Source organism: Eublepharis macularius, chromosome 1 (assembly GCF_028583425.1).
Source record: "Eublepharis macularius isolate TG4126 chromosome 1, MPM_Emac_v1.0, whole genome shotgun sequence".
NCBI classification, from domain to species: Eukaryota; Metazoa; Chordata; class Lepidosauria; order Squamata; family Eublepharidae; genus Eublepharis; species Eublepharis macularius.
The window spans coordinates 167,301,014-167,326,362 of record NC_072790.1 but is presented as its reverse complement, the minus strand read 5'-3'; the positions used below and the strand labels follow the sequence as shown (position 1 = coordinate 167,326,362).

Below are 25,349 nucleotides of genomic sequence, written 5' to 3'. Positions count from 1 at the left end.
AGAACTGTTCTTCCAAGGGGCAGAAGCCCTGGGAATTACCACCTGCTACCGAGTGTGAAATAGTGGTTTGCAGGCAATTGTAAGGCACTCCTACCATAGCTTCCAACCAACCCTGATCAATCCAAGATGGAGAAAAGTTTGGGAAGAACCATATGTCACCCTCTTGCATTCTAAAGAACTTCACAGCCATTTGCAAAGACTTGTGGGCCAATAGGTGCAGCTGAATGACACAGGCCCAAGAGATGAAAAGCGAGAAGAGATTCCAACCCTGATTTCACTCTTTTCATCATGTTCACTGATCTACACACATACACTCACACATGCGAGAGTTTTTCTGGAAGTTTCTCTACATGCACACTCTAAAGCTCATGCATTGTCGATTCACCGTATTCAGATGTGCAGGGTGATGTCTGCATGATCCACCATTAATCTGTTACCCAAATAGGCAGTCTCCTAATTAGTTGGGGAAAATTAGCTTAAAGGAGACAAAGTGAGAGGGGGTTCTCCACCAATGTTTATGGCAATTTTTTCCTTAAGAGGACTCTCAAACCAGCCAGATGTTCAACTGGAAAGGTTTTAGTAAAAGGGAAATGAAAGGGCAAACATACAATCATCCAAAGCATACATATGAGGCTAACTAAGAAGAAATCAGATAGAGAAAGCAATTTTAGGGAGGGCTATAATGACCAGTTTCAAAGATGGAGGTCCACAGAGGCAGCAGCGAAACAACCACCATTTCACAGAGAGAAGAAAAGGCCTGAATAAATTTAGGGGTGAATGTACAGATCCAAAAACATACACTTAATGGTGTCTAGGGAGTACAGATATAGGGCAAAATGCTCCCTTGAGCAAGTTTGTTTGTTTATGTCACTTATAGCTGATGTCATTAAAGTTGACATCTTTGCCTCCAAAACAATAACTTGATAGGTTTTCTGGAGATGGAAAATTAGTTGGGGAAGCTTCCTGAGGTGAACTATAGGTATAAATGGAGCTTGATTAATCTTTGAGGACCGGATGGGAAAAGCCTACCAGGTTTGCTGAATAGCGTTAAGTGGTTCTTAATCAGGATAAATGAGTGAGGGGAAGTGAAGCCAGGTGTGGATGAGATTACTCAGGAATTCTTGGAAGACTCATTATCCTAAATTATGTCTCTCTCAGGGACAGGAAGGGAGCCATTAGACAATCAGCCGCTCTGAATCCCTTCTGAAATATTTTCCTGGCTGGCATACTTTTTGTTTCATTTTATGCCAGGCAGTGCCTTGGGCTTCTGACATTTGAGGGAGGGTGTTTATGTTTTCATATCTATAAACTGCCCTTCAGTGGCAGCCTGTCTCCCACACACACACCCCAAACTACCATCTTTTCTGCTGCATTATAGGCTGAAGGTTCCCTGAGTCTCAAGGATGGCTCCTCGAACAATGTAGTGCTTCTACAAAGAGGTTACTGAAATGATCTAAAGTGCAGATATAGGAGAGGGGGGTTTAAGATGGCACTGTTTCAGAATCCTATTCAACCTAAATGAAAGTATATAATCAGCCCCTGCACTGGTTTTGTCCATGTAATACCATTGTGGAGCTGCTATTGTAAAGAGTATAGTAAAATAGGGTTCCATTGACAAGTAGAATGATTTTACATTTATTTATTAAAACAAAACATTTTCCAGTACAAAGTTAGTATATAATTTTCCTTCCTTGATTTGCACATGGATGGAATCCTCATAGCATGAAAGGCAGATCTATGTTCTTTTCTCCACTGCCAAAGTAGATGTAGCCATGTTGTTTGGTATTCGGAACATGGTAGAATGTGAGCCCGGGCCATAGCAGGCTTCTCAGTACCACTATTCTGCCCCCTCTCTCCACTTGGATGCTCCAGGACCCTGCACAACAATAAGATGCTAGATTTTCACCAGATGTGACTAAAGGGCAACTTTATCAGAGAGATACTAAGAACCATAAAATTACTAACAAATAATATTGATATTCTCCAATTGTGAATGGATAAATCCTACCATCAAGCCTTGAGGCTGAAGGTATAATCAAGATCTGTTACCTTTTGATATTCGTTAGACTAGAAATAGACAACCGTTCATTCCTCACACATTCCACCCTTCCTCCAAGAAGCTCAGGGTAGGGTTCTCTCTCACACACTCCTATCCAAAACCAATAATGGTTAGTTCACCCCGTTCAATTCATAGCCCAAGCAAAGATTCAAATCCAGATCTTCCCTGCCCATGTTCAACATTGGCTACTACACTACATTGGCTTTCTGTTCATATTGAGATTACTCTTTCCATTGCTATAATTCTTAGTTTTTGTATTTTTTGTGAAACATTATTATGAATAATGGAAGGGAGCAACATAAAACACCTAAGCCATAGTGGGATGATAATAGAATTATTTTAGCTGGATGAATTCCAGAACTCAGCAATGAAATCTCAGCAATTAACAGGCAGGTAGTATTGTGGCACTGTGCAGACAACTTGATATATGGACAACTGTGTCAGATGCATAATGTGGACTAGGTATGTAGGAAATAATAAACATAAGCTCTGATCTAGCTCAAAAACATTAAAAAACCAGAGATGGGCTTGTATAGACCCAGTCAGACAGATACTGTCACTGGTCTACTGAGCAGTAAGAATTAAGAAGTTTGTAATAACCAAAGAACCAAACCATTTTATTAAAAACAACTGACCTTTGTTTTAATATGATTGTGAATATTAATTTCAAAGTATATTGCATAAAATGGTTAAACAAGTTTCTTTTTAGGATAAAGTATAAATATGGGCACCATTTCATATTTGAAAATCAGAGGCCAAGAATGCAAAATCCAACACACCTGGTATTGGATACACTAAAGATTAACATGTAGAAACAATATTTTTCCTGATATTTTAACAATAGTCATGTTAACAACATGGAAGGCTTATCTTTTGCATATCTACTATATAGCCCCATTTAATTTATTGTTAAAAGTGTAAAGCCAATAAAGTGGACAAAAATATAGATACTTTTGTGGCCTAGATCCAGAGGAGTTAGCCGTGTTAGTCTGCAGTAGCAAAACAGAAGAGTCCAGTAGCACCTTTAAGAGTAACCCAACTTTACTGTAGCAAGTTTTCAAGAAAACAGGGTTAACATACCTGTAACTTATGTTCATCGAGTTCTTCTGTGCTGACACACATGGGGACTGCGCAGGCGCAGGCCAGCCGCTGGAAGATTTTTCATCTCTTTCCTCAGCTCCGAAGGGGCCGCTGGGCGCGCGCCTCAGCGACCGTTTCCCGCCCAAACGGTCACATATCCCAACAGCGACCAACGGCCACTTCCCTCAGTTCAGCCTTGCCGCCGCTATCCCATACAGAATTTAATTCTCGTTTACAATAATTACCAATTGAAGAATCCTCTTTCCTTTTTTCTTTTTTCTTTTGGTAATAGGAGTTCACAGCGGGGCAGGAGGGAGGGATGTGTGTCAACACAGAAGAACTCGATGAACATAAGTTACAGGTATGTTAACCCTGTTTTCATCTTCATTCTTCTGTGCCTCCACACATGGTAGAATACCAAGCTTCACACAATAAGGAAGGTGGGGTGAAATCCAACTCAGTTTTATTATGTACCAAAAAAACATTAGCACAAGATAAATAACTTGTTCAAAAATATTAAATTTGTTCAATAAACTATATACGTATATACATATACAGAGTTTCATTCTCCATCATTGGAGCAAAGCATTCAAGTGTATTGTTATGAAAACAAGGAGTGGAGGACAGCCTTGGCCACAGCAACATCTTGCTCTGCATTAACATCCATAGCATAATGTTTTACAAACGTGTCAGCAGATGACCACATCGCCGCTTTGCAGATGTTAACCAGCGGCACACTCCTGATCAGTGCTGACGAAGCTGCCTGAGAGCGTGTGGAGTGAGCACTGACCCCCAGTGGACAATCCACCCTGGCCAGATCATAAGCCTTAGTAATGGCCGACACTATCCATCGGGACACTGTTTGGGACGATGCCTTGTGACCCCTGTCCTTACTTCCAAAGCAGACAAAAAGATGGGGGCTGCTACGGAAGTCCTTTGTTCTGTCCAAATAAAAAGCTAAGGCCCTCCTCAAATCTAAAGTGTGAAGGGCCTTTTCCCCTTTAGTAGGTGCATTAGGAAAGAACACAGGTAACGTGATCTCCTGCGACAGGTGGAAGGTGGACACCACCTTGGGTAGAAACTTAAGGCATGGTCGCAGGACCACCCTATTCTTATGGAAAATAAGAAATGGGGGGGTCAGCCCTGAGTGCTGCTAACTCGCTAACCCTTCTAGCAGATGTTACAGCCACCAGAAACGCTACTTTGTAAGACAGCAAGTCCAAAGGGCATGTAGCTAACGGTTCGAAGGGAGGCAGCATCAACCTAGATAGTACTAGGGAGAGAGACCACTGAGGCACTGGTGGAGACACAGGCAGGTAAAGATTAAACATCCCCTTTAAAAACTGATGAGATTTATGGTGTGAGAACACCGTACAACCATCAACCTGCTCGTGAAACGCAGAAATAGCCGCAAGGTGTACTTTTAGGGAGGTAACCCTAAGCCCTTGGTCTTTCAAATGACATAAGTAGTCAAAGACGGACCCTAAGGGGCTACTAATAGGCACTACATTCCTTGAAACTGCCCAAGCCTCAAACCTAAGCCACTTAGCTTTGTAAGCCTGTCTAGTGGAGAGTTTCTTTGCATTTAGCATGACTTTCTCCACTTGCTCAGAATAAGTTACAGGCGGGGTAGAATCCGCCAGACAGACAGGTGCAACTTCTTGGGCTCGTGGTGAAACAAGCTCCCATTCAGCAGAAGATCCTGCTGGGGGTGGGGTAGACTCACATACGTCCGATTGGACATCTGCAACAGTTTGGGGAACCACACTTGTCTCGGCCAGAAGGGTGCTACCAGAATGCAATCTGCATTGTCATTCTCTATTTTGCACAACACCCTTGGTATTAGCGGGAATGGTGGAAACATATAGTGCAACCTGTGGGTCCACGTAAATTGTTAGGCATCCCCAATAGAGAGGGGGTCGTTCCCCGCCCTTGAACAAAATATTCGGGCCTTGGTGTTTGCTGACGTTGCAAACACATCTATGCTCGGTTGGCCCCACATCCGGAAGATCAGCCCAATGTACTTTACGTTTAGTTCCCACTCGTGGTCCAACATGTGAACCCTGCTCAGGGCATCTGCTCGAACATTGTCTGATCCCGCTACATGTATAGCCCGAAGCATCACACCATTCTGGATCGCCCATTGCCAAATGAGAGTGGCCTCCCTGCAGAGAATCATAGATGCTGTGCCCCCTTGTTGGTTTAGGTAATACATGGCAGTCGTGTTGTCCGTCTGCACCAACACCTGACGGTTTTGTAGAAGTGCTGCAAGGGACACAAGTGCAAAACGAATAGCCCTTAGTTCAAGAACGTTAATATGCAGGTTTCTTTCCCTTTCCGACCATACATCCTGTACACATACAGCACCACAATAGGCACCCCATCCCTGCAGGGATGCATCAGTGGTCACTGTAACCTCAGGATGCAGATAGCCAAACAGGGTCCCCTTAAACAAGTTGTCATCTGACAGCCACCAGTCAAGGGAGGATAGAATGACCCTAGGTATGGAAAACTTGAGAGACGGAGGGTGGCGCATAGCATCGTACCTCCGCACAAACCAATTTTGAAGCGGACGCATACGCAGTCTCGCAGAGGGTACTACTGAGGTAGCAGCTGCCATGTGACCCAGTAAGCATTGTATCGTGCGCACAGATTGGAAATGATTTCTCTTGAACATGGAAACCAATCCTTTAAGAGACCTAGCTCTTTCCTGTGGAAGTAGTGCTTTACCCTCAACTGAGTTTAATACTGCACCAATGTAAGAGACCTTATGGCTGGGTACCAGCTTTGACTTATCCAAATTTATCAGCAGACCCAACCGTTTGCATGTGCTCAGTACTAACTCTACAGCATGCACAAGCCCAGCCTCAGAGTCTGCCACGATGAGCCAATCATCGAGGTAAGGAAAAATGGCACAGCCTTTCTCCCGAAGGAAAGACACCACAGGAGCCACACACTTGGTAAATACCCGTGGCGCCATGGATAGGCCAAAGGGCAGCACTCTATAACGGAACACCCTTCGCTTGTAAACGAAGCCCAGAAACTTTCTGTGCTCCTCTAGTATTCCAACATGGAAATAGGCGTCCTTCAAATCAAGGACAGCAAACCAATCCCCCTTCTTTAGCAAGGAAATTACAGCAGACAGTGTGACCATCTTAAACTTTGTCACCTTTAGAAAGGCATTGAGACCCCTTAAATCTAGAATGGGACGTAAACCCCCATCCTTTTTGGGTACCAGAAAAAAACGAGAAAAGAAGCCTTTCTCAGACTCCTCGTATGCCACCTCCTCCACAGCACCCTTGGCCAAGAGAGATATGATCGCATTCTCTAGCTCAGCCGTGGTATTATTCACAGCCCTTAACGGTGAGATACACCTAGGCAGTTCAGTGAATTCCAGCCCATATCCTTTGTTCACAATCGTTAAGACCCATGAGTCAGATGTTATTGACTCCCATTCAAATAGGAAAGGCTTCAGCCTGTCCAAGAAAGTCAGGGCTGTGACTGGTTCATCCCGTCAGAATTGCCTCCCTGCTCCTTGCGGATCTTTTTGCTGATCAGGAGGCTGAGATGGACGGGGCTTGAAAGGCCTACGCCTCTTGGGTTGCTGCGCAGGAGTGTAATGGCGCTGAGCAGCAGGATAGTGCTGGAAGTAAGGACGTTGCTGGTATCTTCCATGGTACTGGTACGGGTTGTATCTCGTAGGGTACCGTGGCTTAAAAGCAGACCTGTCTGCCGAAGTCACTCCCAACGACCGAGACGTCTGCCTATCCTCCTCCTTCTTCTTCAGCGCCTCATCCGTGGTGCTTGAGAAGAGGGAATCCCCTTCAAAGGGCAGATTTTCAACTTGATCTTCACCTCCTGCGGGAGAGCCATCGACCGGAGCCAAGAGTGCCGTCTCAGGATCACCGCTGACGACATACCATGGGCCGCAGTATCAGCTGCATGGCTCCCCGCATTCATCAGCTGCTTTGAAAGGCGAATGGCTTCGTTTTGCAGCAGGGAAACCACCACCTTCTTATCTGCAGGCAAGTCAGCGACATAAGACGTCAGCTTCTCCCACAGGTACAGCTGATAGCCAGCCATGATGGTTTGGTAGTTGGCTATACGGAGGGCTAGGGCTGAGATGGAGTATTGGCATCTGACCAGGGCGTCCATCTTCTTCCCCTCCTTGTCTGGCGGGACGGAAGAGGAACCTGACCGTCGGTGCTGCATTTCCTCGGCAATCAGGGATGAAGGTGGAGGATGTTTGACAAGCAACTGCCACGTGCCTTGCTTGATTTTGTACATCTGCTCAATCCGCTTCAATGTAGCTGGCAGATCTGAAGGCACCTTCCACACCTTCTCCACTATCTCCTCCACGCCTTCCAACATAGGGAAACCCACCGTAGCTGGGTTGTCACCATAGATGCAACACAGGAGCTTGTCCTTCATCTTAGGCATGGCCGAAGAAATATCAATCTCCAACACCTTTGCCATACGGGCCATCTGGTCTGCGTAGATACGGAGGTCCTCATAAGGGGAACTTGTACTGGGGGCCACATTGTCATCTGGAGACGGTTCCGACAAGGAATCAGAGCGATACTCGTAGTCAACAGCAGCCTCCTCCTCCTCAGAAGCAGGAGCCGACACCTCATCAGCTGGAAACGGTGGAGGTCGCCACTCACGCTGCCTGGATGTTGATGGCCTCGGATCCGAGAAGTCATACCCCGCAGGGACCCCCTTCCATTGGCAATGGTATGCAAGTGGAATATAGGAGGCCTGCCGGTGTCATGATGCCAAGGAACGCTCGGAACCGACACTTTCCACATCGGAGAAAGGGAGTCGACTCCGAGTGGAGGAAGCTGGCGACGTGGACGAGCGCTCTCTGGGTGTGTGTCGGATCCGACGGGAAGGCGTGCGTGGAGATACTAGCACCACCTCATCAGCAGACTTGCGCCGTGGGGACCGAGAGTGTCGATGTTTGGACTTCTTTGGCTTCTTCGATGGCGGCTCCAAGCTGGCTCTCGGATCCGACGCCCTCTTGGTGGAAGACTTCTTGCCAGCGGTGTGTGGTCTCAGAGCCGCAGTAGCCTTCGGATCTGGCATCGGAGTCGACAGGCAGGTAGGATCCGACCCCATCGGATCCGATCCCGAAACCAACTTCTTCGGATCCGACTTCGACGACACCCTTTCTCTCGGCGATTTCGGAGACATCGCCACTTGTGAACCCGCTTTTGATACTGCTATACTCGCCGGTCGAGATGTCGACACCAACTTAGCAGAAGCCACAGAGCCTGCTCGTGAATGCCGTTCGGCCGAGGAGCTACGGGCAGCCTTTGGGGAGGACAACAGAGTTTTTCCCGCCACCGAAGGGGATCTGGGAGTCTCCTCTCCATCCAACACTTTCTGCCACAGCGATGCATTCAAGCACGCAGACCTCTCCTGTCTGGCCTTATGGGTAAACTTCTGGCAGATCTTACACGTTGGGACAATATGACCCTCCCCAAGGCAAAAAAGGCACAGATCATGCCCATCTGTTTGGGCCATCTTCATCTGGCACTGAACACAGTGCTTGAAAGAGGCCATGTTTAAGGGGTTCAGCAATATGCGTCGTCGAATAACAGTCCGAGTCAATACACACCGAGTCCAAAGTCCGTCCAAATCAGTCAGAAGAAGAGTAAGTCAAGTTCGAAATCCAAATCAATACTGAAATAATCAATCACGAAGCAAGCAATCACTATAAAGCACGGAGCTGCGAAGCAGACGTTCCCTTCTAGTGGTGGCAAGAAGAGAACTGAGGGAAGGGGCCATTGGTCACTGTTGGGACATGTGACCGTTTGGGCAGGAAACAGTCGCTGAGGCGCGCGCCCAACGCCCCTTCAGAGCTGAGGAAAGCGATGAAAAATCTTCCGGCAGCTGGCCTGCGCCTGCGCAGTCCCCATGTGTGGAGGCACAGAAGAACGAAGATGAACCACAGTTCTCTTCGTCAGATGCATGGAGGATATAAAGAAACTGGTCAGATATATATAGGTGGTGAGGGGAGGGGGGAGTAGATGCAATCAGTAGCTTCTGATAATGGGATCAGTTTGCGGCATAATTTTGTGGCATAATTATACATGGCTGAGGAAGAGCTCCCTATCCTGATGGTTTTCTCCCAACTGCTCACCAGTAGAGCCAGTCCTGTCTAGAAATATTCTCAGTCATGGTGTTGGAACAGACACAGCAATAACCAAATTCAGGTATTTTCCCCATTTTCATTGGTTCATGCACTAAAAATATGCTCATTTGTTATGTGGTATGTAAATAATTTTCCTTAAAGTTGTACCATGGAAAATGCAATCCTACCTAACCCACATCCTGGCAATTCAGCTATTTCCATAATGAATGTGATAGCAAAAGTATTATGGACCACATCGGATAAAGCATATGAACATGATGCTGAATTATAATGCTCCCCTTCATGCCATTCTCCCATCTGGCTTTACTCTTTGCCTCTTAAAAGGGGAAGTGAACTGACAGAGCCCTGGGGAAGCAAAGAGGAAATTAACAAACCCTCTGAGCAGCAATCTCCCTGGCTCTGTAGAGAGGGGAAATTAACAAAGCCTTCCGATCTCTTTTAGAACTCAGCTTCCCAGCTAATATTGAGACTCCATTCACATACTACTCCTCGTGTAATTCACCTCTTGTAGCTTGGCTCTAATGCCTCAAGGCTAACACATACACTCCTAATTAGTACAACAGCACTTGCTTAACACTAAAAGCCTGCTGAACAACGGTTGTTTCCTCCCATCCACCAGTTGTGAATCTTTTGTTTTTAGTTATTTGAAGCCAATATGCTCCCCTTCTCCAGAGATGCATAGAATATGCACTTTTTAAATGGAGTGGGAACTACTGCTTTTTGCCTCAAAACAAGCCTAAGAGCAAACTGGGTATCATTCTACTGCCTTTTAATTGAGATGGGGGGGCTATTTCCCATAAGCTATAAATAGTGGGTACATGTTCACTGATTATCTACATATATTCTGCTGTAGCACAGTGATTAAGTGGTTGGGATGCAAATCAGCACTCTGCTGGTTCAAATCCCACTATTGCCATGAGCTCAGCAGGTGACCTTGAGTAAGGCACACCCTCTCATCCCCAGCTACATTGTGGGGATAATAATAACACTGACTTGGTTCACCTATTCTGAGTAGGCACTAATCTACCTAGAAAACCAGTATATAAGCACACTGTTATTGTTGATATATTATCATAAAGAAAATTTGTTCAACAGACATGAGAGAAAAGCCTGAAGTAGTTTATGGAAGAGTTATCTATCCTTGGAGTACAACTTGGCTCCACCTTTGAATATAGTGGCACAGTGAGCAGTAAATGGATTTATTTCAATGCTAATTAATTACACATTGAAGCTTCTGAGCAGGTTCTGAGACCATGTGAAAATTAACTGTCCTCTAGAATGGAAAGACAATGAGCGGCTCAGTACCTTTGTCTTGATAGCCTGAGCATATTGGAGTGAATAAAGCATAAACGTTAAAACTCATTTGGTTCTATGAGGGAAGAAGATAACAACTGCAAAGTAACATCACCAGATCTTACAAGGATAGGATAGTCACAGATAAAAATTTTCACTTCCATCCTATGAAGACAATGTAGAGGCATCACAGTCAATTTAGAGATGTTTTCTGGAACTGCTAGTCTCCAGGAAAACATATTTTATATTCTGCATCCAAAGAACACTCCTGTACTATGACATTTTCAGGAAGCCAAACTGTGCCACACTATAGATGCGATGTGTGGTTTTGGTTACATAGCCTGCACCAAGTCTGAAAATCTGGCTTTAAACAATTATCTGAGATACTCAAAGGAGACCATTGGCCACTATGGCTCTCTGTTACATTCTGAAGGCCAGCCTCCTGTGTCTTATCCAACTCAATTCCATCCAATGATTTATATTGTTTTAGATATATTTCCACAACACTCTTTGCACATCCTCTCTGGGACTGACATTAAAGGCTATTCAGAACTGCAGCTGCTGAAGACTGCAGTTGTCTCCTTTTCAAGGAAAGGTCTTCTTTTCAAGGAAAGGACAGCATAACATTACAGCTTTCTACATTACCTGTCAATCAAATTTCAGATCTACCATGATGTTCTGTTTCTCTTGTAAGCTTTAAGGAACTGACTTGAGGCTCCAAAAACCCCACAACAGCTGTTCTCTCCATATTAAATATTTTATTTGCAATGATCCCTATACTTTAAGTAAGGAAGGCGAAAGAAGATTTTTAGGAAGAGCTGGGCCACATTTACACCAAAGCAAGGTGGCTCTGTGAGACTTTTCAAAAAGTTTGCTCCTATAAAAGTGCTCACCAGCCTTTAACAGCAAACAGGAACAAAAAAGCCCACCTGTTTTTTTAAGGTAGCACTTTGGAACAGCATCTGATAATGCATTACTTGAGGTACTAAGAAAATTACATGTCTCACTTCAACCATAATTCTTGCCTTTTATTACAGAAGACGTGATGAATCTGGAAAGAAAGTTGTTTACTTAAAGCACAAGAAAATAACAGAAATAAGAGGGTCTGTTTGCAGTTATTCACTTTGATGCCAGGACATGCTATTTCCAATCAGATGTCTCGTAGGGAAAGAAAAGTTTTGAGGTTCCATGATGAATTTCTTAAATGATTTTAATAGTTTAAAATTTGCAAAAGGTGACAAGAGGGTATTTAAAATGATATTCATTGCAGAGAAGAGAACTTCACTAAAATTAAGCGTAATGCAAACTCATACTGCTAAGATATGAACAGATCTGTTAATTAATTGTCTATAATGTTCACAATGAATTCACCAAAGGTCCCAATTCAGTTAATTTTACTCGTGACTGAGATTGATTGAAACAAATAGACTAAATGGTGAGCATTATTAACATCTTTTCACCTACAGATGCTTTTTAAAAATTTAATGTTTAACATTATTTGTGGATAAAATTTCCTTGCCTCTGTTGCCAGTTCCACAGTGTGTTTTGTGGGCAGCATTGGGCAAACTGCCCCAAGCATAAAGCTGAAACTGAGGTGTGGTTCTGAGATGCTAAGATATATAGTACTTCAGTGATGAAGGAGACTTTCACTAACAGTCAGAGATCTGGCATACAACACGTTCATGGGAGAAGCTTTACACTATTATTTTTCATTTTAAAAAAAGATAATTTGCTTTTTAAGCATCACCCGCCAGAGCTAGCTAAGCCAAATGCTGTTTGGACTGAAAAAATGTGCTTGTCAGGACTCCAGAAGGGAAAAGAGAGAGCTGTTGTGTGGGAGGAAAGAGCCTGGGAAAAATATCCTTTGGATGAAGATCTGGAGCTTCCCATTACCCTCTGGAGCAGGCTGTAATCTCCACCCACCAAATATGGGTGGGAATGCTGGGGACGTACCTAACAATTTCCCAAACAAAGTGCTTTGAATGCTTTTCTGCTCAAATAGTCACTGGCTGTTGATGGTCCACTGCAGCTGTCATGTCCCCTATGCTGCATTTTAAATGTCAACCTCTATCTTAGCTCCTGCTTCCTCTCCAGTCTGCCATCAATATCCATACCTCACTCCCCCAACCCATATCTGTCTGGGCTCTGCCCTGAAACTTGTACTAAATGTATGCTGTGGAGATGCTGAACTACTAATTGTAAAATAAGAGGTTCTTGAAATAACAGAGAGATCATTTGCTTCAAACCCACTTTTCCATAATGCTGCTGCTTTGGATGTATTTAAATGCTTATTGTTTGGGAGGAAAGCAGATTTCAAACTAATATGCTACTTGGTAAAAGCTGTCAGTTCCAAAAGGTTACAGTAAAGTAATAAAAACAATGGCATTTATCCTACAACTAGAATAGTAGTAGAATCATCTCATGCGCAGCTGTGGCAGTGTTCACATACACCGTTTTTGCTCCTCATTGACCTACCATGGCAACTACACCAGGAGTCAAATTCCAAAGCATCCGCATCTGCAGTTCCACAGAGATTTTAACTACTTCTATTTCCCCTTGCACATTTAAAGCTCCAAAAACAATGTGACTATTTCCATGGCCCTTTGCAATTTGTGCAAGGGCGTTGTACTTGAAAAAGTACATGCTCGCCAACTATTATGTGTTAAAGACAGCAGAAGTAAATCCATACGCTCCCTTTGGTACTGCTTATCCAAACATGTTTGAAATTAGTAATGGACCTTATAAGAATGACTATGTTTGACTAGCAATGAAACCCGTTGTGGAAAAAAAACCAATGGGATCTAGAAAGGGCAGGTGGGGCAGGCATTGCCCCCTCCCCAGTGCCCCAATCTGGGGCGGGGAGAGGAGGGCAGGGCAGCAGGGCAGACATTGCCCCCTCCCCAGTGCCCCAATCTGGGTCGGGGAGAGGAGGGCAGGGCAGCAGGTCAGACATCGCCCCCTCCCCAGTGCCCTGATCATGGTGGGAAAGTCCTGGGAAGCATGGCTGCCCATCCTGCCACCTCCTCACCCCAAGCAGAGGGCTGTGCAGGCAGGCAGGCCCTTCCCTCTGCCAGCTGATCAGTTGGGGAGGGAGGCTGCTGGCTCGCCCACTGCCCCTTCCCCACCAGCCAATCAGCTGGGGAGGGAGGCTGCTTGTTTGCCCGTCACCCCTTTGCCACCGGCTGATCAGCTGTGCAGATGGGCTGGCTTTTCCACTACCAGTGCCGGCCGATCACAGCATGGAAGGGCTGGGAGGCGCGCCCATCCATCCAGCTACTGGCTGCCCTGATCTGAAAGTGGCAGCTTGGCAGGCAGGCGGGCCCTTCCCTCTGCCGGCCGATCCCAGCAGCGAAGGGCTGGGGGACGCACACGCCCATCCAGCCACCTGGCCACCCTGATCTGAGATCGGCGCCTTGGCAGGGGGGCAGGCCCTTTCCTCTGCCACTGGGATCAGCCGGCAGCAAAAGGCTGGGAGGTATGCCCACACATCCAGCTGTCTGGCCACCCAAATCCAGGTGCAGAGACTTTGCAGACGTCGGGGGGGCCTCCCCTCCACCAGCCTATAGCAGCAGCGAAGAGCTGGGAGGCTTGCCGTCCTTCCTGCAGGTGCACAGACTGTGCCTGCACCACATTAAAGGTGAGCTTTTGGGAATACGGCTCACCTTTTATGTTTAAAGATTGACTTTTCTAGAGAGTCTTGTCTTCTCATGATGTGACCAAAGTACATAGCCTCAGTTTTGTCATTTTAGCTTCTAGAGAGAATTCAGGCTTAATTTCATCTAGAATACATGGTACCCGCAAAACTCTCCTCCGGCACCACATTTCAAATGAATCAGTTTTATTCCTGTCAGCTTTCTTCATTGTCCAACTTTCACATCCATACATAGTAATGGAGAATACCATAGTTTGGATTATCTTGGTTCCTAGGGAGACATGCTCTTCCAAATCTCACAGTGCAATCCTAAATAGAGTTACTCCAGTCTAAGCCCATTGATTTCAATGGGTTTAGATAGGAGTAACTCTCTTTAGCCCTGCACCATCAATCTTCTGATTTCTTGTTTGCAGTCTCCCTTTTGGTTGACAATTGAGCCAAGGAATAAAAAAATCTTGAACAATTTCAATTTCTTCATTGTCAGCCCTAAAATTGAGTAATTCCTCAGTAGTCATTACTTTGTCTTCTTGATGTTCACCTGTAATTCTGCTTTGGCACTTTATTCTTTAACCTTCAACAGTTGTAGTTTCAAGTCATCATTATTTTCTGCCAGTAACATGGTGTCATCTACATATCGCAGACTGTTAATGTTCCTTCCACCAATTTTTACTCAATTTTCTTCTAAATCTAATCCAGCTTTCCTTATGCTATGTTCTGCATATGGGTTGAACAGATAGGGAGATAATATACATCCTTGTCTGACACCTTTGCCAATCAGAAACCATTCTGTTTCACCACATTGTCATAACAGTAGCCTCCTGTCCATAGTACAGGCTGCACATCGGAAAAATCAGCACACCCATATCTTTTAAGACCATCCATAGCTTTTCATGATCCACACAGTCAAAAGCTTTGCTGTAATCTATCAAACAAAGGCTGATTTTCTTCTGAAATTCCCTAGTATGCTCTATTAGCCCTCATAAATTTTCAATGTGATCTGTAGTGCCTCTTCTTTTTTTTTTAACCCAGCTTGCACATCTGGCATTTCTTGTTCTATGTATGGTAAGTCTTTGCTATAGAATTTTGAGCATCACTTTGCTTGTGTGGGAGATTAACATGATGGACCGATAGTTGCTGCACTCTTTGGCATCCTCTTTTTTCAGAATTGGAATGCAGACTGAGTGTTTCCAGTCTGTGGGCCATTGTTTTGTTTTGTTTTGTTAAGATTTTCATGGACTTAGTTTCTGCAGCTTGAAATACCTCTATTGGTATTCTATACACTCCTCGTGAATTGTTTCTTCTAAGTGAAGTTGAGGGTAAAGCACTACTCCTCGACACACAAACTTTCATTAGCTGCTGTCAGGGCCCCTGCTGCAATCCTTTAACAAATTTATACTTAATTCCAATAGTAATCATTATTGTTGTTGATGGCCTGTAGATTAAATAGCTCTTCATCTCTAATTCAGTTACAGTAGACTGTGAATACTGTAAGTTATTAACCTATGTGGGAAGCAGAATTTCCCTTCTGCAATTTTTCCTTTAAGCTGCTAATTAACAGGTCATTATGATTCATTTACTATCTTCTTTGAAGGGAGCATGAAACACATCTTAACCCCATCCGGGGGCATAAACAGTATTGGTCAAAGTGTTATAAATTGCAAATATCCCACGTCATAAGAGGACATTCATTTACAGATTCAGCAGAAAGATAGTGAGCCACAGCATCCACATTCTTGAGATCCAAATACTTTTAGAGAACTAGCAGCTAAATTAATACTAAAGTGAGTATTTTTGTATCAGTTCTCTGAAGAAAGATGCATGTTTCAGAATTTATCTGAACAATGATACATATACAGCACCCCATACATATACATGCTAAATATTACAAATCACTGATTAAAATTATAGAGATTAGATTGGCAATCACTATAGTACTACTGCATTACCCTGTGAGAGAAAATACATCTGACCACTAACTTGAGTTCTTCCAGTCTTGGTTAACCTGTGAGCACTTTGGAATTTTGAGAACATGGAGTGGGAGTCACCACAAAATACCTCCCATGAAGGGCAATCCCAAAATAGTTGCCATGAGATACTGGAGCCAATCCCAAAATGTTGGGTTGTTGCAAGCCTAGCATCCTCCTATGAGGAACACAGATGTTTCTGCATGGGTGCTTCCTGCAGATACAAAGGTAATGCCTCCTACATTCTTCTGAAGCACCTCTTGCTTCAGTGAGATGGAGGAAAGCCAGGACTGGGCATTTACTCTGGGGAAGAGATGAAGCAAATGGGAATGCGGAAACTCCATGAGTGCCACAATGGATATCACTGCATTAACCAAAGAAAAGGAAGGAGGAACCTGCATAGATAGTAATGCTCAGCATGCTTTTACCTGATAAAACTAGCATCTCATATAGCCCAATACTGAATTACCCATCTGAAAATAACCAACAAAATCCCAAACATTATCTTTATTCTAGAGGCAGCATGTCTGTAAACCTAAGTTGATTGTTGGCATTGTTAGCTTTTGCTTTCCTCTGAGGGTAGTGTACGAAACCCATTATTTTTCAGGGGATGACATAGTGATGCAAGAAGGGCAAAGAGTTGCTTTACTTTTTCTGTTATTCTAGTTTTTAAACATTATTCTTAATTTCACCACAGTCACTGAAAAAGCGACAATCATAACAAATTCTGTGGCAGTTTATTTTATCACCTAACCAAGAATATTTGCTTTGTTTAAAAGCATAGCTACCTAATTTAGATAAAACAGCCATTTCAGGAAAGATAATCTGCAGTTAAGAGTTAAATTTACATGGGGGGAGGGATACTGGAGTTAGCAGTGAGATCAATTATAGACCTATGCAGAATAAATTATTGTAACGGTGATCCAGTTCAGCATGTTTTGGATTGGGGTGGAATAGAACATGATCAGCTCTTTTTGCAGGGGTAACAAATACTGTCCACACCACATCCTGTAATCTGTCACTGACTTCCTCCACAGTTTTACTCTTGTACCAAATCAGAGAGAGGCAAGCTTTTGTGCAATTGCTCTGGATCAAAGTCTCATATTCTTTCTCATCCTGGACATCATCCCAGCCTTCTGCCATAACTATAAGAACCTTTACTCTTTCTTCAGGAAATCTACACTATTGCACCCATTCATCTAAACAACTGCCTAATTTCATCAGCTAAAAAAGTTGAAAACCTAGCTGCTTCATGACTCTCAAGCCTACTCCCTCCCCATTTCAGCACACTATGTCAAATGTATTGGGGGCTGGTATAGTTGCAATCACACGACTTCAGCATTCATTAAAAGGGGAAAAGGTTAACCATTCTGTAGGAGGAAGTAAATGTGTTTCAGAAACAGGCAAAAGATTAATTCCGGATGTACAAGGACAAAATGGTAAATGAAATATGACAAGAGTGTTGGGGCAGAAGCACCTTAATTGGCTACACTTCAGAAAAATCTGAGGGGTGGGAATAAAGCCATACCAGGGCAATTATTCCATTGATCATTTATAATCCAATGTATATGGTAGAAGGAAAGAGATGCCCTAGATCAAAGTGTGTGGGTATTTAATGAGAATTTCATTATAGTTTATCCAATTTGTACTGTGTACATAAACTTGATCCCAGCATCTCCTTTCCCCTCACTATTAGTAATCTAAAAAGGAGAGCAGGATGGTGCTATGGTTGACACACACACCCTTCCCACCCAAAAGCATAGTCTTGTCATACCTTAAAGACTAACAGGTTTATGGCAGCTGAAGTGTTTGTGGGCTAGAGTATACTTCACCAGATGCAAGAAGGGAAAGTTTGCAATCTCTCCTTCCAGCTCTTTACCTTATACCAAGGCATGATTCAATTTTATCATTTGTTTCAGATAGAGAATCACATTATTCCCATCACAGCAGCTCAAATAACTCACCAGAAATAGGGTTGGGCATGGTTAGTGCTCAGATGGGAGCCCTCCAAGGAAGAGTGGGGTTGATATGCAGTAGAAGGTAATGGCAAATCACCTCTACTCATCTTTTACTGGAATGCCCTATGGCTGGGGTTGCCATGAGTTAGCTGCAACTCGATAGCACATTCTTCTTCTAGCCCCATGATATTTATCCTCACAACAACCATGTTTAGGTTTTTTTCATATTTTGTCAACTCAGACTGAAAATAAGGACACACACAAACTCCATGGCTGAAATGAAATTTGTTGCAAGTTCTTCCATGTTTGTATCCATCATTTCCATTTATTTGAATTATAGTTTCCCAAATATTCTCTAATTGCCTATTTCTGGCATATTAACAAGAATGTGGGTACTCTATTGGAGTACAGATCACAGCAGCCAACAATCCCACCTCTTAAATAGGCATCAACACAGCTCTCAACTTACAAATACATTTGAACCAATGGGGTGTAGTGGTTAGAGTGCTGGCCTAGGATCTGTGAGAACCACACTTGAATCCCCACACTATCACAGAAACTTGCTGGTTGACCTTGAACCAGTTACACACACTCAACCTAACCTATGTCACAAGATTGTTGTGAGGATAAAATGGAGGAGAGGAGATAAATGTAAGCTACTCTGGGTCCCCACTGATGAGAAATGCAGGGTATAAATGAAGCAAATAATAAGTATTACTAAATATTAGTCTCAGAGAATGATCCAGAGAAGGTGTGGAAAGGTGGAAAGCACTGGGAAAAGAGGAAGACCCCAACTGAGATGGCTTGACTCAATAAAGGAAGCCAGGGGCTCCAGATTGCAAGATCTGAGCTAAGCTGTAATGATATGATATTTTGGAGGTCATTAATTCATAGAGTCCCCATAAATCAGAAGCGACTTGACAGCACATAACATACACATTGTGTTGATGACAATGGGCAATCCTTCAAGATTTACAAAGCCTGTGAAGGATCAGAAGCATTCTACATAAGGTTTGCCAATTTGTTCCTCAAGAAGGGTCTCAGGCAACATATACATTTTATGCATACTGACTTAAATGGAAAAATATTACAGTGAACACTAGCAATTCTGAAGAATTATAATCAACAATTTAAAATGCTTCTTCATAAATATTATGAAGAGAAATAAGAGAAATCACTTTCTAAACATCCCATTTACAGTGAGGTGTGCCAACAACTTCCTCTCACTAGCTAATGCACTCAGGCAGCTGGGGTAGTCAGGAGCTGTGATATTTTGAGTCTCAAATTCATAAGAATGACAATAGTGTGTCTACAAGACAAAACACATTTATATTTTTTATCTTTTATAAATAGAAGCTAGGATATAGCTTATAGAAGAATGACCAACTCCTTACCCATATCAACTACTACCAGGTACAAATGTTTCATAATAGTCAGGCTGTATCACATTTTTCTCTGTTTTCCAGTGATGAAAAAGATGCCTCCCTTATGATTTCACTTTTACACTTATGTTTTATCACTTATGTTTTATCATTCACTAGAATAAAATTTATACCACAATGGGATTTTTGTAGTGAATACATACATTATAAATAATATTTAATTTGGGATCAATCAAAAGGCCTTTAACAAATATGAAGAGGAAAAAGGAACCAGGAACTAAGTTGCATATCAAGTGAGGGAAAAATTTGTGCCCTTTTAAAACATTTTTAAAAGCCTTTAAATTAGCTTCCTGGAATGGTACAACAATGATTCTGTGCAAATGCCTGTATTTTCTCTTGGTTAACAATGACTAGACTCCACCACAAGTCTGAAACGATGAGCCATCTATTTCAGGATGAACAACCAAGGTTTCTGGATAAACAGGAGCCTAGAAGAACTGTCAATTTTGAACCAAAAATATAATGAATACATTGATTTATTATAAAAAGAAGTAAAACTCAAGACATATAGGCATTGTGCTAGAAATCTGGGCATCTGTGGGAGGTTAGAAAATCAAAAGCAATAAAACTACCTGGTTCTGGTCGTGTTACCCTGTACCACAAGGATCTGTTCCAAAAAAAAAAGGTCACAGCTTGAGGGAACACCTTAAGATCAGAACAGAAGCAGTAGTACCAAGAGGCTCCAGTTCCTGGTATGAACAGGCCTAGTGTGTGGCCTTTCATACGAAAAATCATGAGAAACTCTCTTCTGGGCACGCATAGGATGATGGTACTCGGAAAACTATTGAAAAGGCCAATAAGCCTTCCTGGAAGTTGTGTGAACTACAGCTGGACTGACAGTCTCCTCTTCGCATCCACAGTTCAAGAGGTCAGTATATACCACACACAGTCTAGTTTTTCTGTCCTCACCTCAGTAAAGAGTCCACTGATTTCTCATATTTCTTCATTAAGGTTGCCCTTTTTTCTCTCATTTCTCTGAACACTGACACCACAGTGTCCCCTACTGTAAGATCATTATACAGCAAGCCAAGGTTGATGTAGTAGTACTAAACAGTTTTCAAACTTCTTGAAACATTTTGACTTGCTTGCTTCAAAATGTCCTTTGGGGGAGGGGGGGGACCAATTTGCAAATTAATTCCATGTTACTTCCCTCTTCTCCAGCATAAAATACAGGAACCTCACATCAGTTAACAGTAAACATAATTGTATTTTTTTCCAGTTTGGTATTTCTAATTATATAGAATTACTGGGCAACAGCCTGTACCCCACGGTCATTGTGCATACTGTACAGAGGAAAGCCTAAGTCTGCCATCAAACATTGTCTTTCACTCACTATGAACATCCTCCTCCCTCTTGGCCCATCTGTGAGAGAATCTTGACCCTCAGTTTGAAAACTACTGTATTAACCTCAAGATGTAAGGCAAGGCAAATTATCTTATACGTTGGCCATTTGACCAAATCAATGTATCCACACTGAGTCCAACAAAGGTTCTGAAGACCTACTTCAGCCACTCATATCACAGTGTAAGTGATTACTGGATTTTTCTAGCTGGCTAAATAACTTCAGGGAATACACCATTTATTAAAAACCCAACAGGAAAAGCAACACCAGACTCTGTCCCATTCCCCCTTTTCTTTACAGCATCATTTTCTCTCCAACACGATTACTTCCCCCTCCATCCATTATAGGCCTTTTAAATTTGGATTTCAGTAAAGCAGCTTGAAAGGTCTTGTCCCCATGTGGCTGTTGGCAGGCTGAGAAGTAAAGTGCTCTGGCTCACAGCTTTCACAGGGTTGAGGAGGTACTGCTTAGTGTTAAGCTATGAAAGGGGAGGGCTCAGGTCACATCTGTGAAACGTTAACAGAGAGGGGAGGGTGGGTGAAAGTTGGTGGCCGGTACAGCACAGCACTTTGTTAGGTTTTGTAAGGCCACTTGGGAGACAGGCAACTATTTGTCTTAAAGCCACCTCCACTCTACCCGATAACAGGCTGCCTTGCAGTCCACTGGCTAGCTAGTGGCTGTAAATACCTCAATAGACACAGGCCCCTAGAATGGCTGGAGACAGTGGCTGATAGGAAATTAATCACGTCAGAGGGAAACCTTGAAAGGGAATTAATTAGCTGTGCTAATGCTGAGAGATAAAGCAGGTTCGAGTCTCCTAGCTTTAGTCCTCCCAGCATCTGGGGCATTTGCAGCATCCACGAAAGCACTAGGGAAAGGTTCTGAAAGTGTAGACAGAGAAAAGCCACCAAGATGCTCTATCTCCCACTACAAAAGCCCGATTAAATGGCAGCTTTCATTGTAGAGATAAAATACAACTCTGGAAAGGAAATTCAGCATAAGGAAATTTCTATCCAGATAAATCTCATGACTGATGGTAAGATAATATACCAATATGAGGCCCAAAGGAAATGTGACATAATCATTTACTTAAGAAAAGACCAAGAGCCGGTTAAAGGATCTTGTCTCAAGTTACGTTTTATAACATTTTGTAGAAGAGCATTGTCACTCCAGTGTTTCAACACTCTTATCATGATCATCTGTATATAGCAGATACAGGCCTACAAACTTGGGAGTTGTTAATGGATAGCAAATGCAAGTATCACTCATAACTATATAGAGCTATAAACGGCTTTTTTTCAGTGGGAACGCGGTGGAATGGAGTTCCAGCACCTCTTGAAAATACTCTGCAATAGTGCATGAAAATAATATTTCAAAGAATCCCGTATGTTTCTTCCTCATTTCCCTCTTGAGAGTTCCGCCACCTCTTTTCAGAGAAAAAAAAACCCTAGCTATAAATATTGTAAGATCCTTGTCCAGAGGTTAACTCTGGTGCACATATAAATGTGTAGACAAGACTCAGCATTTGTATAATACATAATTAGTGCTTACACAGAAGTACAAAGTAAGTGACCCTCACTTCTGCTATATCAAAAAAAAACCCCAAGTTTGTTAGTACTGCTGGTAATACTTCCAAGTTTAGAGTTCTGTTATGAAGCACTCTATTATATTTTCACACACACAGGAGAGACCATCTTATACCTCAAGGTTATCACAACATCACTTGTTTTGTATATCAACTTCTAACAGATGTCCTATACTCTTGAAGCCAGCTGGGTGACCTTTGGTCTGTCACAGCTTCCCGGAGCTCTCTCAGCCCCACCCACCTCACAGGGTGTTTGTTGTGGGGATAATAATAACAACATACTTTGTAAACTGCTCTGAAATCGAATGCTGTTGTTGTTGTTAGAACAATGTCTGTGAGTCTAAGGGCAGTATATAAATCGAATGTTGTTGTTGTTTTTGTTATATCTGTGGCTTTCAATTAAATATTTATTATTGCATTAAGGTACTTGGATATGACTGTGAGCCACCTTGTTTTATTTAATAAGAAAGATACACATTATAATAATATCTGTATAAACAGGATGAGTAAATGCAGCCCTGGTTGCAGCTATACAGTTTACTATAACAATAACTGTAACGATTTTGTGTGTGTGTCTTTAAATGCTTGGTGTGGTACAGATGAAGAATGGGGGTGAAAGAGAGGGATGAGTGAGTGAGGTGATCGGTTGATGACTGAGAGTGTCTCTGTATTTCTGAGAGAAAACAGTCATTCTATCTAAAACAGGCAAACTGTGCACCTGAGAGAGAGAAAAGAGGCGTTTTGGTTTAGACAGACAAGCTGTGCGCAGCCAGAGGGTGTCTATGTATTTCTGAGAGAAATATTGATTCTGATTTAGACATGCAAACTGTGTGTGCATCTGAGAGAAAGTCTATGTACATTTGAGTGACTGATTGATATATCTGAAGTAGGCAAACTATGTGTGCACATGAGAAAGTTTATGTATATCTGTGTGACTGAGCCTATGTAAAGAAACTTTAAGAACTGAGAACTATTTTTGAAACCATCAAGCTTAAGTAACAGTGTGAAACCGATACATTTATTGTAAAAATAAAAGTTTCTTTTGTTTTCCATCCCGGAGTATATGTTAGTCCTATATCCCATTCCTTTCCTCAGGGCCACATAGTCCCACGAAAGAGCCTGATGCTTGGACACATTATTAAAGGGGAAATTTAAATTAACTATTTTGGAATATAATTCCTGGTGGCAGCAATCTACCCGAAGGATGTAAGAAGGGGGTTAAAGGCAAAATCTAACTGAAAAATAAAGAGGGTCGTAACAATAACCTTACTCACTCTCTAGCTTTCCACTTCTGTCTACTTCGTCATCTGATACCAGAATTCCCAAGCATTTTGTGATAGACAGTCTACTGGAAGCCATATCAAATGTATAGCATTCACTGACAAGCCAAACTACTCCAAGTGCAGTCGCTACTTTTTGACACTGGAGCTGAGGCATTCATTCACCAGTATCAGACCTTGTTCTACAGGCTTCTGGTCCTGATCTTTGAGTCTCTGTTGGCTAGAAGTTCTTCTCCTGAAGCTTCCATGTAGGTGGGCCATTTTTCAATACTATAGTATTTGGGAAAGAACAGAAGCCAAGTGCCACATGCTACTGTGCACACGATAAGCAAAGACGGGTGATTCTGAAAAGCACATTGGCTGTACAGGATGCTCACTCACATTGAACAGAAAGACTGATGAAAGGGGGAAGCAATTTAAACTTATAGAAGTGATCTATTTGTTCCTTTTTTACTGCAGTGTGACTCACATATAATCTTACCCTTAATCCTAGTTGGGGTAACAAAATTCATTAAGGTCCCTTCCTCTGATCTACTACAGTTTGAGTTCACGAACAATCATTATGAGGAATGTTAAAAAGTTGCTTCTTCTTGTTTCTGGAATGTCATTAGAACTCCCCAAATTTAATTAGAGGAACTTAACTGCTGAGCATGTGGAAGACATAAAAATTTATACAAGCTATGATCTGTCTTGAGCGTCACAGATTGAGAAGTTTCATAAATTCAACCTGCTAACATCTTTCCTGTCAAAGGTATGAAGAAGTCTTGTCTGGTTACTGGTAGTCTTATGATGGCTTCTGCAACCCCTTTCTAATAAGGACAAAATATAAAACTCAATCTTAATTGCATGTTGATCAATTATTCTCAGATTCTCTAACAAATAAATTCCTCTACTTGCAGACTGTTTAATTCCACCCTGCCAAGGTAACTATGTTATAATGTGAAACAGTATAGATAAAATAAGTTTGAAGCTAACCTCTCCAAGTTATGAAGTTAGCAATAACTCATTGAGATAAAAGAGCAATATTGGATGGAATAGGACATGCCGAAATACATCAAACCCCACAAAAAGATTTTTTTAAAAAATATATTTAATAATCATTTCTTGGCCAGCAGGCTGCTGCAGGCCCCTTCTACTTAGGGAAAAATACAGAAATAGAATAGGGTGCTGACTGTAGAAGTAGACAAAGCTACATGATATATGGATGTGAAAGTCCCTGTATAGTTTTTGATTGTCTTAAAAATCTTATTACTAAAAATATTGTTTTTTCTGGAGAATCAGGCCATGCATAAAACATATCATGTATTATTATGAAAGTGGGTATAACATAGTGATCAAGAACATAGGCAGAGAGTTTCAGGTTTAAAATTCAACTCATCCATGAACTTGTTAAGTGGCTTTAGACAAAGTACAAGTTCTCCACATCACCCTCCATGCATAATATCAATTCTCAACATGGCCCCCTCTGTGGATGCTTAAAGCCAGAGACTGCAGCCATGAATGGACAAAATAGATCTTTTTACAAACCTGAGAAAAG

General features: G+C 42.5%; 1 protein-coding gene across 2 annotated transcripts in view; it reads right to left on the bottom strand.

Annotated features, from left to right (window-relative positions):
• Window positions 1-1,619: 1,619 nt before the first annotated feature.
• RSPH9 (radial spoke head component 9) overlaps window positions 1,620-25,349 on the bottom strand; it is a 37,740-nt gene continuing 14,010 nt past the window's right edge. For both annotated transcript variants that reach the window (XM_054987521.1, XM_054987514.1), the window contains one exon: window positions 1,620-1,876. In XM_054987521.1, the coding sequence (XP_054843496.1) occupies window positions 1,716-1,876 (161 nt within the window). In that variant the 3' untranslated portion in view covers window positions 1,620-1,715. The remainder of the gene's footprint in view (window positions 1,877-25,349) is intronic.